This window comes from Thunnus maccoyii, chromosome 19 (assembly GCF_910596095.1).
Source record: "Thunnus maccoyii chromosome 19, fThuMac1.1, whole genome shotgun sequence".
Classification (NCBI taxonomy): Eukaryota; Metazoa; Chordata; class Actinopteri; order Scombriformes; family Scombridae; genus Thunnus; species Thunnus maccoyii.
In genome coordinates this window covers 17,619,074-17,634,073 of record NC_056551.1, presented here as the reverse complement: position 1 = coordinate 17,634,073, position 15,000 = coordinate 17,619,074, and the positions used below count along the sequence as shown (strand labels likewise).

Here is a 15,000-nt window from a genome sequence, read left to right as displayed (position 1 = left end):
AGTGCAACTATTATTTTAGAGGACAGTTAAAAGGAAAAATCACTCTAACTTACCAGCTATTGCAGCTGTACCTCCAGGTTAGTTATATTTTCTTATTCCGAGATGAATGGCTAAACATGGACAATGTGACATAATGTAAAGATATTTTCAGTACACAAACATACTGCCTGTGTATTCATATTTGTTCAATCAGCCACATCATTTTATTCTTTAAATCAGATGGTAGGTCTAAAACTCAACGTACATTAACTAAAATTTTGAAATTTTCCCCAGTTTCCCTCCTCCGTGTAGTCGCCGTTGTGCATCCAACCATAATTACCTTTAATTTGTTATTAGTCATTATGTCTATTGCACCTGTCTTATCTGTGAATACTACTGTCTCCCATTATTGCATTTATTCAAAAAGTGCACCTACCTACGTTTATTGCACTATGAATATTGTATAAATACTCCTATAGCACCTAATACAAAGGAACACGTACATCTCAACATTTGTTTAAATCACAATGATAAATAAACATGTCACCCAGCATGGCTGATTGCCCAATAATGATGTATATCCTGGTCTCCAGTCCACAGCTGCATCTTCTTTAGGTGTGTTGCTGCTGCTGTTTTCCCTGCCTCTAATGATGACCACATTGATTTACAGATGTGCCAGGGGCACCATAAGGTCTTATCTCACCAGACCAGGGATAGTGCTGCAGGGCTCTAGAGGTTATGAAGGACATTTGCACTTCATGCCCCACTGTGTGCTCTCCCTTTGTCTCTCCGGTGGTCTCACCCAGGGAGCCCAAATATCATGTTACTTATGACTTTATTACCAAGGCCTATCATACAATATCTCACTGGAACCTTATGAGAGAGATGAATGTTGGTCTCAGAAGCTCAAGATCCCTTGCCTGGGTCCAGACCTTTGAATCCATCCACTCCTGTCTGATATCAGGTAACAAGATCCCATAAGAAGAGTAGAAATAACTTGGGGCCTACACTGCTTCCATTGCAACAATGACTCGGAAAGGTAGCTAGAAAGTGGATGAATAGACTTTTCTTAAAATAATTTTTGTTCCTCCCTATATTCAGACTTGACCATACTGCCTCACTGATGAACTGGACCTCTTCAGCTCCCCCCCCCCACCAGTCCTTCACACTCCACCAGCCTTTCAGCTCACGTCAATACAGTACCCCTGCAATTTTTGTTGACATTTTGCACAAGTCCTTGAGTGTGTTTTTCTGCCCCACTTGCACTTCCCCTTGTTTTGCAACAATAGGGTCTATGCATCATTAATGAAACAGCGACCTCACCGCTGACAAGAATAAACAATTCTCAAATCAGTGACGCGTGGTATGAAGTGGAACAATGTAGGAAATGGGGAGCATTGCAGATTAATGCTACTTAAAGTCAAGCTTTATAAAGGCCAGTCTTTTTAGGTTGTTGGACATTTGAGGGATGACAAGTTTGCCTCAATTTTATGATATGGAACATCATACAATATCTCTGCAAAAGTGCTTGAATACGTAACTGACACTGTTTAAATAATACATCTCTACTTTATCAGCAGTAAAGTGTTTATTAAAATGTTGCCACTTATGTATTTAGGAAGCATAAATTGAAAAAAATGTAAACATTTTAAGTATAAAAGTAAACTACTACTACTATAAGGGTAGTGACAGTTTGTGCAAAAAATCTTATCTGTAACAAGTTTTTGAACTTCACTTTCAAACACCCGTCACCAACAATCCAGTTATATCTCTGGTAGTATACTGACATCTAGTGGCTAAATATTGCTACTACATTCAAATTTCAGGTAGCGCAGCAGACTTTTTCCCAGAAAGTAAAGCAACCAAAATGTAGTTTTGATTGTAGCTAAATAAAGTTATTTTATTCTAAGTGACATTATTCTTGCCAGTAATAAAAACAAATTCTACTTATAAGTTCTGTATATGCAGATATGGTTCTCTTATGAGGTATTAACTACTTGAATGTTGAGTGTTTTGTTCTCATAAATACAAAAAAACCAGTCAGATTTAACATAACTGCCAGAATTACTATTTTAGGAATGTTTAAAATGTGTCACTGTTTTTTTTAAATGAAATTCTGTGCAACAGTGGGTATGAATTCACACTCAGAAATGCCTTGAACTGCCAAACTTTATTTTTAGATCAAAACAAAGCACAGCATTAAAACATTTCAACACTGTAATGACATCCACCCACTGTCGCAAGTGTGTGAAAAAAATGCAATCAAGCACTTTTGGCTTAACATCATGCTTAGAACTGAAGTTGGTCAAACTAATTTTTTTTTTTTTGGTCATGAAAAAGAATTTACCTTTTAAATGATTTTACATCACCATCAAAAAGTAGAATTTATCATGCCAAAGCCTAAGCAGACATAGGTGAAAAGAAATTCTCAGAACGTTTGAGTTTGTGATGTTGGATCATTCGATTATATGATCAAGAACGTGTTTCAGATGACTTGTCAGTGTGCAGCCTGTAAAGCAGTGGAGCACCAGGTCCTCAGGCAGGACACAGGTGAGATCAGCCCGGGTAAAGGAAGGGATAGGGGAGGAGAAAGGACGAGAGTGCTTGGGGCACTTGGAGGTGGGGTGCAGAAGGGGTTCAGGTTTTAGTTATAGGGGAAAAATGGGACAGGGAGGGCTGATTTCGAGGCTTTGTGTTCATTTCTTCTTGGGTTTTGCCTCCAGGGGTAGACCAATATCCTTCCCACGTAGTTTCAGCCCTGTTCATGACAGATTAAGATATCTCTTGATGAACACGACTGAAGGTTGACACATAATAAACATGAACATTCAATTTTAAGTCTGAAGTAGAAACAGCACAATAATAATTCTTACCAATTGCTCTCTCTACCTTGCCCAGGACCTGGTTGTTGGGAATTGCTTTCCCACTCTCATAGTCCGCAATGACTTGAGGCTTCTCATTAATTTTCTGAGGAAAAGATTTGCAATACATAATTTATAATTTTGTTAAACCACAAGGCCTAAAGTTAGCACAACTATTCAAATGCAGAACACTGAAGGGTTAGGACTCCATCTGACTCTGTGCTGCGTTGTTGACATTGCAGAGGGTTGCCAGTTACAGATGTTTAAGAGGACTGAAGTAACTAACTGTATTTTAAAATAATTAACAAGAACGAATGATTTTAAATGACGAAATGATGTTAAAATTCTTTTATTAACTATGTGATAAAAAAACAACTATGGAAAAGTTTTAACTGGCTTTGCCAGCCGGATCAAAAATATAAATGTCTAATTAGTAAAAAGGAGATGATTACTGAGCCACAAAATTATTATATCTCCATAATAATCATGTGTAGAAGCATTGTAGTTGTCTTGTTTGCAATTCAATATTAGGAGCGTTTGAAGGGATGCACCGATACAGATCCAATTAATCAGTATCAGGTGTCCATACTGATGTAATTCACTCATGGGATATCAGACTGATGTTACCGATCCACGAACCGATCCAGACTCCATAGTCGAATGTTGTATACATGTACTTACAGTAGTTACTTTCCACTACTGGTGTAGAGTAAGAAAGTATAAAAAAAACTGCTTAACAGGAGTAATTCCTGGTACTTTTTTCACATAACACTGGTGCTCATTCAGCCTTCAGCTGTGACAGCTTCATGCTAACTAGCCACCTAGCACGCTAGCCTGAAGCATTTTCCTAAAATTATTATGAACCTGATGCTAGTGGGAAACTAACCATGTATCATTTAACTATCTACCGATTCACCCAGTGCCTATACTACTACTACTCAACTTGGTCTGGCTCTCTGTGGGTGGCTTCACTGAGCCTAACATTGGCCATCCTGGATAACCAGTATCACAAAGCTAACTATCAACTAGCTCAGACAACTCTGGGTTTTTCTTTCCAGCTACGAGCACTTTCATGTGAGAGAGGCTTGGTTGTCAATTATGGACGAATATCTTGAAAAAAAATTCATGTAAAAACTTCTATTAAATCCACCTTGCAAAATCCTATAGCTCTACTCCAAATACTTTTTTAGTTATGAATTTTTGAAGTTTGGCGGTTGGAGCTAAATTTCATGATTTTTGTGATTCTTTGTATGTTCCTTCTAAGCCTCACCAACTGCTTATTTTTCACTAAGTTGGGTTAAAATTTGTACTGAACGTCCAAGAAACCCTAAGGATAATTTGCAACATGTATTCATGTAAATAGTTATTGCTGAATGTTTTACAGTAATTAAATTAATAAAAATAAATAATTTTTTTACCTAAACAAACATGATTAATATCTCCACTAGTTTACACTTTCTTGCAACCAAACTTTGTGTAGCATTAATATAGTTCTGTCACATTTAGAAGTTATTTGGTCCTGCATAAAAATTGAGTGTCAGAGATCTTGCTAAATACAGTATAGCTTCAGAGCTGAAAAACCCACTTTAAAAGATAGTTTGACTGTATATTTTCCCCAAGGATCATTTTAATTTCAGTGAAACTTTTTTATGGGAAAGTGTAAATATTCATTGCAGGTATATATAAAAAAAAAAAAGATGTTATTACTCCATTTAATTTTTTTTTGAAAATAGCTAATTTTTAATACTTTTCACTGGCTGTAATATTGCATTCAGTGGTTTTATTTCATAGGTAGATATTTGTACTATGTTGACTTCGAGGTTTTCTATCTCTGTGTGACACCTGTTGAGCCTGTTTTTCATTGGGTTCAGGATATCTGCAAGTTACAGCTTGTAATGGCTTGGTTTGGTGCATACTAGATGACGTCATCTTGTTATGTGTGTCTGGACAAAATGTTAATTTTAGTTCCTGAGCTAAATAAACATATTATATTGCAATTTCAAACTTTTCTGAACCAAATTCTGACATCATCAACTTGCAGCTTTAGAAAACAATAAAGCAAGTCTGGGCCAATCCCACCTGAAACAGGCTTGGGCGTATTATTGCAAAAATGGATTGCAACAAACCCATAAGTGTCATAGTGAAATCATGGAGACCAGCCCTACTGGAAAAAAGCCTAGAAGAAGAAGCTGTCACAAGACAGTCTACACTATTGGAAAAGTTGATCTTTTGAGTTTCAGTTTGATCAAATCAATCCCCTTACTGATGAAATGAATTGTGATTGCACTCTTTTATATACTTCACATGGATATTTTCAAGAAAATCTATGACATGAACTGGGAGGTCCTAGGTGAGTTGGCATGGAATGACCCATTAATTACTTTTCCACTCTTTGCTTCAGTAGCACAAACAGTCTAACATTACTTTTAAGTTTTTTATGTGCGTGACATATTCAGAATGGTTTCTTCATCATCCACCTAAATAGAACAAAATAACTGAACCAATTTGAACTGGAAAAAGTTCTGAATTGTGGGTGAGTTGGCATGGAATGACCCTTATGACTGATGAGGTCTATTTGACTGAAATGTTGCATTTGTAATCATGGGAGCCAATTAACAGTGTGTGTATTATTTTTCTAATAAAAAGACAATCTTTTGTTATTTTATTTCCAATTATCATCACAGTTGTCTCATGATATTCTGAGCTGCAGTGATGGAATTAGAGTGTAAAATTATCCACACTGTCAGCTATCATCCAGGGAAATAATAAACTTTCATCCAGACATCCGTAGCAGGCAGGCAGAGTGTGTCCCACCCACGGCTCTGTGGCAGACCAGGTAAGGTGCACTGTCATGCTGCAGACAGCAGAGCCTGTGGTTGCAGCTGGAGGAGGCCACGCCGCTGCCCTCCTGACTCAAACAGCTGCCAGTGTAGATATTTATTTATCTTTATTTCAAATATTCACTTTGAAAACCGTATGAGGGAGTTGTCAATTTGCCACTGTACTCTCAATTTGAAATTCTCTTATTACTTTTGAACTCATGTATAGAAATCTACTTACTAGTAGTTGATGCATTGCTGTGCAATTGATTTGTACCATGTTTTTCAAAACATTAAAGGAGTTGTCATAGCACCTGTCTGTATGTGAAGCCTACTTAACCTGCAGTTCAAATAAATTGATTTGGAAACATCTAAATTTAATGCATTTTTGTATATTTTTTGCTCTTAATAAGTGCTGTGTGGTTTACTACAGCATCATGTAACCCACATAATACCAACAACAACAAATAATAATGATAATAATAATGTTCAAGAAAAAAGAGCTCTGGTATCCATATCGGCAGATAACAAATTCAGGTATCGGGATCAGAACTGAAAGAAGTGGATCGGTGCATCTCAAATTGTTTGTGACTGACTTCTAATTATTATTTTTAAAACTGGACTGTACAGAGCAGTTAATTGATACTTTCAAAAGATAAAACGGGTAAGAAACACTCAATTTAATGAGAGACAGTGTCTCAGCATTCTTAAAGCCCTCCTCTGGCCAAGAAATGCAACAATCTGTCAATTTCCTTCTTCACTCTGGATGGTATTGAGTAAATGTGTCTGCAGGTTGATTGTATTGGCACAATACCTGACTTTAAAGCTGTGTCACTGCTATTTAAATAGCTTTATCTTATCAATCGACTCCTTTTAATTTACTTTTACCCTCTGTACATCACTTTATGTGAGTGAACCTCAAAGCCAACAACACACAATTTGTTACAAAACCAGATAAAGGCATTTTGTCCAGTATTACCACTGCCTGTTAAAAGTTGTGCAAGTCAAATTATGAGAAGTCTGTACACTCACAGTGGCCAGGTCTTTCTGGGTCAGGCCTTTGTCCTGTCTCCCTTTCTGAATGACCTTGCCCACCTCCAGGGGAACTCTGTCATGGTGCAGCTCCTCTGTCTCGCGGTCTAGTTTGGCTGTGTTCTTTGTCACAAGATGCTGTTTGTTCTGCCCTGCAGACCCTGAATCACAAGCAGTCGACAAAAGGTAATGTTTGAGCATCATACACGTTGGCAGAGATGCATAATTACAATGCAGGCCATTGAGTTAATTTAGTGCTTGTCATGTTTGATCTGAACAATTATAACTTGGGTGAAGACATGGATCTCTGAAACACATGAAAATAAGGTCACTCTGCAAGTGAAATGTGCTCAAGATGCACAGAAAGCATAAATTTACATTTCTTGGTCGTCTCAACTTCCTCCCCACGTCTCTGAGCAGAGGTGATAGCCTAGAGAAGAGAGAAAAGAACATGAACAAACTATGAATTTCAAACCCAGTTTCACTGACAGTAGATTGCATTTTGACAAGTCTCATATAAAATCCCCTTCAGTTTCTGGCTCATCTTGTTGGTTAATAAGTAATGAATCTTATCTAAGTATAACGAATAAGTTAAACAAAGCTGATAAATACTGCCTGAGCCATGCCAACTTAATAACTGGCTAGACTGAAATCTTTCAGGGTAAACATTGCTTCCCCGAAACGGACCGTGAGCTCTGAATATAAATCATATTACTGCATTACCTTATAACAGTTAATGTAGGTGTGTGTTTTATTTCTTTGTGGCATTTAGGAAGTATCTAGAGCGTTAACTACATGTTTTCTAACAAGCACTACCAGACATTTTCAAGTGGGTTGTCCTATCCCACACAATTACATAAAACTGCTAATGGAGTAGTGCTAGTTATGAGTTGCTAATTATAACTAAGCTATCATTTTCAGGTCGGCGTTAGTTGCTATTTTGGTCACCGTCAGATATTCTAGCTAGTCAGCGAACGGTAATTAGGTTAGCTAGACTCCAGACTTGATTCATTTCTGGCCGAGGAGGCTTAAATTACTAAATAAATTGTTAAAATAAGCTTTAAATTAGCAAAGATGGGTGTAGCTAACTGAATTTGGGTTGAGCTACCTTCGGAGTTTGATTGTGTGCAAATAGAGAGCACGACAGTCCTACCAGCGGGACCAATTTAATATATTTTGCAGTTAACTTTGTAGCCTAGCAACTTGTCGACCGTTATTAACAGTTTGGTGTAACTAACGGTTAGTCCACTATTGTTGTTATTAGACTATAGCTAATGCTAAAACACGAAGCACATGCCATGTTTGTTTCGACCCACGTGTAGAAAATGATCGTTTCTGCTGATGTATTTATACACCAGCTGTTTATTATGATCTTAAACCCAATTCTAGTTAATTTAAAGGGGTTATAGTTAAGAATCTGCTTCAGAAAAAAAGAAAAACGCAGACGAAGTGAGGTGTTGGGGATGCTAACCTGCTTCGATTTGGCCTGCGCAGCAGTCGGCCCCTTCTTCCTCAAGACAGTCACGGTGTCCCAGTCGCTTTCTGCCATGTTTTCAGGGGGTTTACTCGATACCCGTAATGTTTAATATATGTACAAAAATAAGTTCAACTCCCAAGTGTTCAAAACGATCCTTTTTAAAGAATGTAGCTAGTGCTACTTTGGCGAATAGGACGATCCTTCCACTATTATCACCCACGCGTTCTACCAAAGCTTTATTTACAACGGGCTGATTAACAGTGACATCAGCAGCGACCTCTGCTGGTGGAGCACACTGACCTACATCCACATCGACAGGTTTTCAGCCTGATTACACACTCAATACACATTACATCAGACAGGAGGAATAACTGGCACTTTTGTCAGTTAATTGTACTTTTTGGCAGATTTTTGAGACCAAAGTGCAAGAACTTACAAAGCCCAGGGTTTAGTGATTGAACTAAACCAATTAACACATTGCATTTATCAGAGATTAGTTTAAAACAGTTCAGAGAATTTCACAAACAACAAAGGCTTCATGGATGGAAAATTGACATAATGACAGGGTTGGATAGGCATACTTTTATTATTTTTTTTAAAATTGAGCACTTTCAACAACACAACACTACAATACCTAGAAAAATGTTAAGTATTACAATACATGTAAAACTTAAAGAGTAATGAATGATAATGTGTGAAAATGAACAGATAAAAGAAACTGAAATGTGCAAGGTGTTTTATTGTCAATCATCAATTTGGTGTGTGTGTGAGCTATACAACATTTTGCATTAAATTGAAACCTCAGTTGATATATGGGCCACAGTCTCCCAGATCACCAGTTGCAGGACATCTCAGAGGCGGCGTCGCTGTTACGTCGTGTGCGGATGGGGGACCAGCCAAACTCAGATTGGGCGTCCTCAGCCTGGTGGAGACGTCCTAAGCGGTATCCATGTTTAGAACCCTGTCTCCCTGCCCATACACGAGGCTTGGGATTCATCTGAGAACAGATGAAGCAGAAATTAGTGAAGCAGACATTGCTGTAGGGTTTCCTAAATTTCAGTGATTGGTGGGGACAAGGTTTGTTACAGTTTATGGAGATTAAGCATTTTCTTGACACATCTCTGACACAGCCACTGTGTCAAAATCTAGTTTGAATACATTTCATATTTCAGTTGCTATTATGCTTGCATGATGTATAATCTTTAGAGCTGCAACAATTAGGCGATTGACTAATTGTCAATTGGCAACTATTTTGATAATCAAGTATTTCAGTGATTTTTCAAGCAAAAATGCCCAAATTCTCTCCTTCCAGCCTCTAAAATGTGGTTATTTTTCTGTTTTTCTTTATCATATATGACATTAACTTGAATATCTTTGAGTTTTGGACTGTTAATCAGACAAAGTGAGAAAACTGAAGAAATCACTGTGGCCACTGAGAAATTGTGTATGCCATTTTCTCACCATTTTTTGACATTTCGCTAACTAAATGATTCATTAGGAAAATAATCGGCAGATTAATCTGTAATGAAAAAAGTCATTAGTTGCAGCCCAATAATCTTACACAAATGTATCAATTATCAAAAACTCACATACAGCAAACCTGGGGCATTGTAGTATTCCAATGTGTGTGTTCTAGTGTGTGTGGGAGGCTCAAAAGGGGCCCAAAAATGAGCTATTTTTGTCTCACAGCCTCCTAATAGGTTAATCTGGCCCTGCCAACAAACAGAAACCTGATGCTAAATCTGTAAAATACAATTGTTGGTTTTAGGAATCATGTCTCCTTCACTTCACTTTAAAAGAAACAAGGGAAACACTGTTGTCCTCCTGACATGCTCACAAAAGGAAACCCAGTCCTGTTATCACCACAGAGGCCACATTCTTCACTGACAATGTTGAGAAGGAAATTAGTGCCATATGAACAATGCAAGTACAAAAAACCTCTTAGGTTTGCCTCAAATCTATGATTACCTTTTGGTTCTGTTCAGGCTACAAGAGTAAAGAAGTAGTTTTCTCCTGTTCCTTAATACCAGTTCTCCTGTGGTTTTGCTGGCAGCAGATGGCTTATCTGAGTCATAATGGCTTCTTTTACTCTCTTCATCTGGGCAGTTTGTCAGATCAGGAATGCATCAGTAAACACAGTAGTTACATATCTGCTGGCCCATGGAACATTCATTCTCAAAGACTGTGCCTTTGTAGTTTCTATTACAAACACAGGACTCTTTTTAATAGAGGCTGGTTTTTATCTCCATAATTATTAGGTGTGTAAGTGATGTCTTTGCTGATTTCATAAAACTGAATACGCTCGCTGCCAACTTTTGCATGCACATTACAAGAGCTGCAACTAACAGTTATTTTCATTATTATCAATTCATCGGCAGATTATTTTGTTGATTAATAAATTAATCATTTCATCTATAAAATTGTATTTGATCATCAGTCCAAAACATTAATATTTTCAGTTTAATGTCACATTTGAAAACAAACACATCAAATTCTCACATTTGAGAAGCTGGAACCAGCATATGTTTGGCTATTTTACTTGAAAAATGGCTAACATGATGAATCGATTATCAAAATTCAACTAATTGATCTATTGACTAATCATTGCAGATGTACACATTACACACATCTCCCTCAGAAATCTGTTTCTCACCTGAACAAAAACAGTTGTGTTCATGTGAAGAGTCTCCACTCGCTCTGACAAGTGATTCAACCATTCCAGATGATCACTGATAGACTGGGTTAGATCACCGTGGCTCTGCAGTAGAAAAAAAAAGATCAAAAGAGGAGAGCTCAATGAATTTGAGCAGAGTTTTGATTAAACATTTTTTATTACAGATGGAGATTTGGATTTATTGTCAGCCTGATGTACCCCAGACAAGTTGTCCTTCAGGTCAATGGCAGCCAGGCGAACATGCTCCAATTTGTCAATCTGCTCTTTCAGCCGGTCGTCAAGCTCTTGCATCATCATCAGTCCTTCATCTGGCCTGATGCCGACCTTGGTAGCCATACTGGGTCACAGAAAAAGATCTCTTATTCAAAGAAACCTGACACATATTGGCTTATGACATAAGGCACACAAGAATGCATTAGTGTCAACCAAGAACATTCTGTGGTATAAATTCATTGCTTAATTACAAATCAACTACCCACAAAGCCATTTGAGATAAACTTGTAGTGACTCAGATTGTAAGTTTGAAAGTTTAATTATGTTTTTAAACATAATTCAAGTGTTCTAAAACGTACATTTTTCCATCAAGTGGGTACATGTTTTTTGTAACCTGGACAATGAGCTCAACATGGTGCTGCAGATTTACTTGTAGATAATTGAAGCATTTCCTCACCAGAGGGAGACACCACTCTCCTTCCACATCCATCACATTATGTTAGTAACAAATTTTCCTGCAGGGCACCTTTTGTACTGCAGTGCAACAAATCTTTTGTGACTTAAAACTATTCTCAAAATGTGAATACAACAAGGAATAAATGGGTAGCACCGCAATAACACTGTTCTGCCCAACAGTAAAAGATTCAGATACAAAAGCACTGATCCTCCTGATTAATACACTTTAAACTACTCTGTGAGCACGGTCACATTGTTAATATTCTAAATGTAAAGTTTAACGTAATGGTTAACCTACACACGTATGTCCTCCAGGCATTCAGTATTTCTCTTTTAGCTTAAATCTAACAAACAAACATTGCAGATTTCAAGCCAAATAATCTCTACTAATAACCACAGCTTTTCTACATCACTATCTTGGTGGTGATCATTAGATGGCTAAAAGGGCTTATTAGCAAAACCATTTATCAAACCACAGGCATAAAACTAGGATGCTGGTTGATGATTAAAAAAATGAATCAATGTTAAGTAAGGTCTTCACACTGTTGACAAGAAACAGAAGATAAATCGTAAATCAGTATATCTCTCTGCTGTATCATTACTGCATCTACTGCTGACTGTACCTCACAGACGCTCAACTTTCTCTACTTATATAGTCCTTTTATGTTATTTCAACATTTCAATCCTCTTTTTTACGCTTTCCAACAATAACTATTTTGTTACTATTTCACATAAGTAATTGATAGTTAAATGAGCCCTATGTATAATTGGAAAACATCCTTTTATAGGAGGTGTGATGCTGTATTGGACAGGAAACCTTACTTTATTTACAATGCATTGAGTTTGTTACTGTACTTTTGTTCTATGTGCTTATAAATAAAGTTGCTTTAAAAAAAATTGTACCTCACAAATTCCCTAAACAGCAACATAGAAATGGCGTCGAACTGATAAGGAAACTAAACAGTTTTGGGTTTATTACTGGCCAGTCGAAGTAAATTTTTTAATAATTTTACTGTATCCAGGTAAGATGGCTGCCATACAGTAACGTTATCATCCTTTATGGAGCGCCTGGATTGTAACTGAACTAGCTAACTGTTAGCATTTCAAGTTTTCGAGTTACAAGCCTAAACTTTAGAGGGAAAAACAGTTTTGCTAGCGTGTTTTTTTTATATGAAGGGATGATAGTTAAGTTACCAAAACGGCCGCAGATGTTTTTCGCTAACAGCACATCATGGCAGTAAACATGACCATACATACTTCCAGTTTGCGCTGCTGCATTTAATACAAACTGAAGAAAAAACACGTCGTTGTTAGTTTCCTCAACAACATCCATGGGACAATTTATCCGTCCTCAAACTACCACGAAAACAAAGGGGGAAAGCAAGAGTTACCTTGTTTATGTGACGTAGAAACACTCAAACTGCTCGAAGGTTAAAAAAAAAAAAAAAAGCCAATAAATCCTGTGCTGAAACTTCCTCACTTCGCAGCCACGAAAGGAGAAACTTTCTTCGTCCAGACAAGCCTCTTTGTCCCGCAAAAATCTAGGGAATTTGACACTCCTGACGTCACGCACCCTGCTTTCCACAGGTGCGTTATTATTGTGATTTACACCACAATAATAAAGCATAATTTAATAATTCTGCCGTCGTCTGCAACCAGAGATATTATCCATCAAACTACTCCACCAGAATTATACATAGGTAATTCTGATCATTTTTTGTGCATACAAACTAAATGAAATAATCCAGGGGGGCACAAATGGTAAACCTGCTTCTGTATTTGTTTTGAATAATCTGTATATTGGTGTGGACTGGAAAAACATGGTTATTACCCAGGATTTTTTTTGTGTTTCAAATAAGGTACGAGATGTGTCTCTGAAAATATTGCACAGATGTTTTCCAGTTAATTCATTATAAAATATAGGCTGAATATTGACCCTCTCTTTTCCTTCTGTCACCATACAAACGACAACTCATATTAATTGGGACTGTACCTTTAGTCAGACTTTTTGGTATGACCTTAATCTTTTCTTAAACAGAAAATTAGATACTCTACTCAAAATTCAATTTATTTTATTTGTTTGTTTGGTTTTTTTGTTTTTTGCTGATGAAATGCCTGTCAAGAAAATGTATGTTGTATTATTTCTTTATTAGCAAAATTCCACTTTCATGCCAGCAAATCTGCAAAACTGAAACCCATCCTTACTGTCTTCTTCATGTCCTACGTGGACACACTAAAATACTGCACAAACTTTAGACCTGTGAAAACTAGAGCCTTATGTAGTGAATTTGATTTGTAATTTATTTAATTTGATTTTGTTGTTGCTTGGTTTTTATTGTTATTTCTTCATTTTTTCATGTATTATGATCTGTGCACTACCTCAAACATACATTGCCTTGTTACTATTGTTGGAAAGGTAAACCTGTTGTAAGTTCCATTGTGTAAATAAAGTTTAAAAATATATACATTATTGTGGTATAGCTTTTTAAATTCAGAAAAGATACTGATATCAGTTGTTGTACCTGCTGGTCACTTACTTTGGCCCTTTTTGTGAGACTCTTTTGGAATAATGTGTATCTTTATCAACAGCATATGAATGAACATTTCATATTATTTTGTAAACATGTACTGGTTGGAATACTAGAAAATAACTCTAAATTGAATTCAACTATGTATTAATTAATTAATTTTGTTAGCCAAATTTCATATTAATAAAAGCAAATTTACAGGTAAAAAGCCAAACTTATTGGTTTTTACAAAGGAGGTCAAACAGTACATTGATTCACTTTGATTTTCCTCTAATTCAATGGCTGTAAAAACTATGAATACCTGCTTTTTGTTTAAAATCTTTGTATGAATTGTAACTCCCCTATAGCTCAGTTGTTTTTTGTTTTTTTTTTTACTATACTTAACAATAGTTTACAATAATCATTATCAATGGAAATGATAATTCAAACAATGGAGAATTATCACGTCTATGTAAAGGTAATAAGAACGTCATTATAATATCACTCAACATGATAGATTATTTTAGAGTCAACCTATAGTTCTCATTAAATCACTGAGAAAATCCTAAATCATACAAAATATTGAAACATTCTATACTCACAAATAGCAGAGGTTTTAGGCTAAATCTTGTTTTAGGGAACATTCTCCTAAGTGGACAAATGCTATAAACATACTAAGAACAGTGCTTTTGCCAACCTCTTTGAATTATGACCTAAGTGTGGACATGAGTTATGAGCAGTTCAACCAAAGAGCAATTTTTCCTTTTCCATATTGTTTCATGTGGGGGATTTTGAGAGGCCTGAATGGGTAGAAGTTCCATCATTACAAGAAAAAGGGAAAATAGGGAATAAGCAGAAAAATATCCACAATTTTGCCAGAACTTTCACATAGTAGAGTATAATGTACTGCCTTTGCTTTGTCTGTCAAAGCACTTTGTAAACTCTGTTTTTAAAAGGTGCTATATAAATAACAATATTATTA

General features: G+C 36.5%; 1 protein-coding gene across 1 annotated transcript; it reads right to left on the bottom strand.

The window, feature by feature from the left end:
- Positions 1-2,134: 2,134 nt before the first annotated feature.
- On the bottom strand, positions 2,135-8,388 carry edf1 (endothelial differentiation-related factor 1). Its single transcript, XM_042394292.1, has 5 exons — positions 8,163-8,388; positions 7,070-7,121; positions 6,692-6,852; positions 2,853-2,946; positions 2,135-2,737 (listed from the first exon to the last, which is right to left on the bottom strand). The coding sequence occupies exons 1-5, from the start codon at positions 8,238-8,240 to the stop codon at positions 2,676-2,678; spliced, it is 447 nt and encodes a 148-aa protein (XP_042250226.1). The 5' UTR covers positions 8,241-8,388; the 3' UTR covers positions 2,135-2,675.
- Positions 8,389-15,000: the final 6,612 nt, after the last annotated feature.

Coding starts and splice junctions, on each gene's coding strand:
- edf1 (XM_042394292.1), bottom strand. CDS start 8,240: ATGGCAGAAAGCGACTGGGACACCGTGACTGTCTTGAGGAAGAAGGGG. Junction 7,122..8,162: donor CGCAGGCCAAATCGAAGCAG/GTTAGCATCCCC, acceptor TCTCTTCTCTAG/GCTATCACCTCTGCTCAGAG. Junction 2,738..2,852: donor CAAGGTAGAGAGAGCAATTG/GTAAGAATTATT, acceptor TGTCATGAACAG/GGCTGAAACTACGTGGGAAG.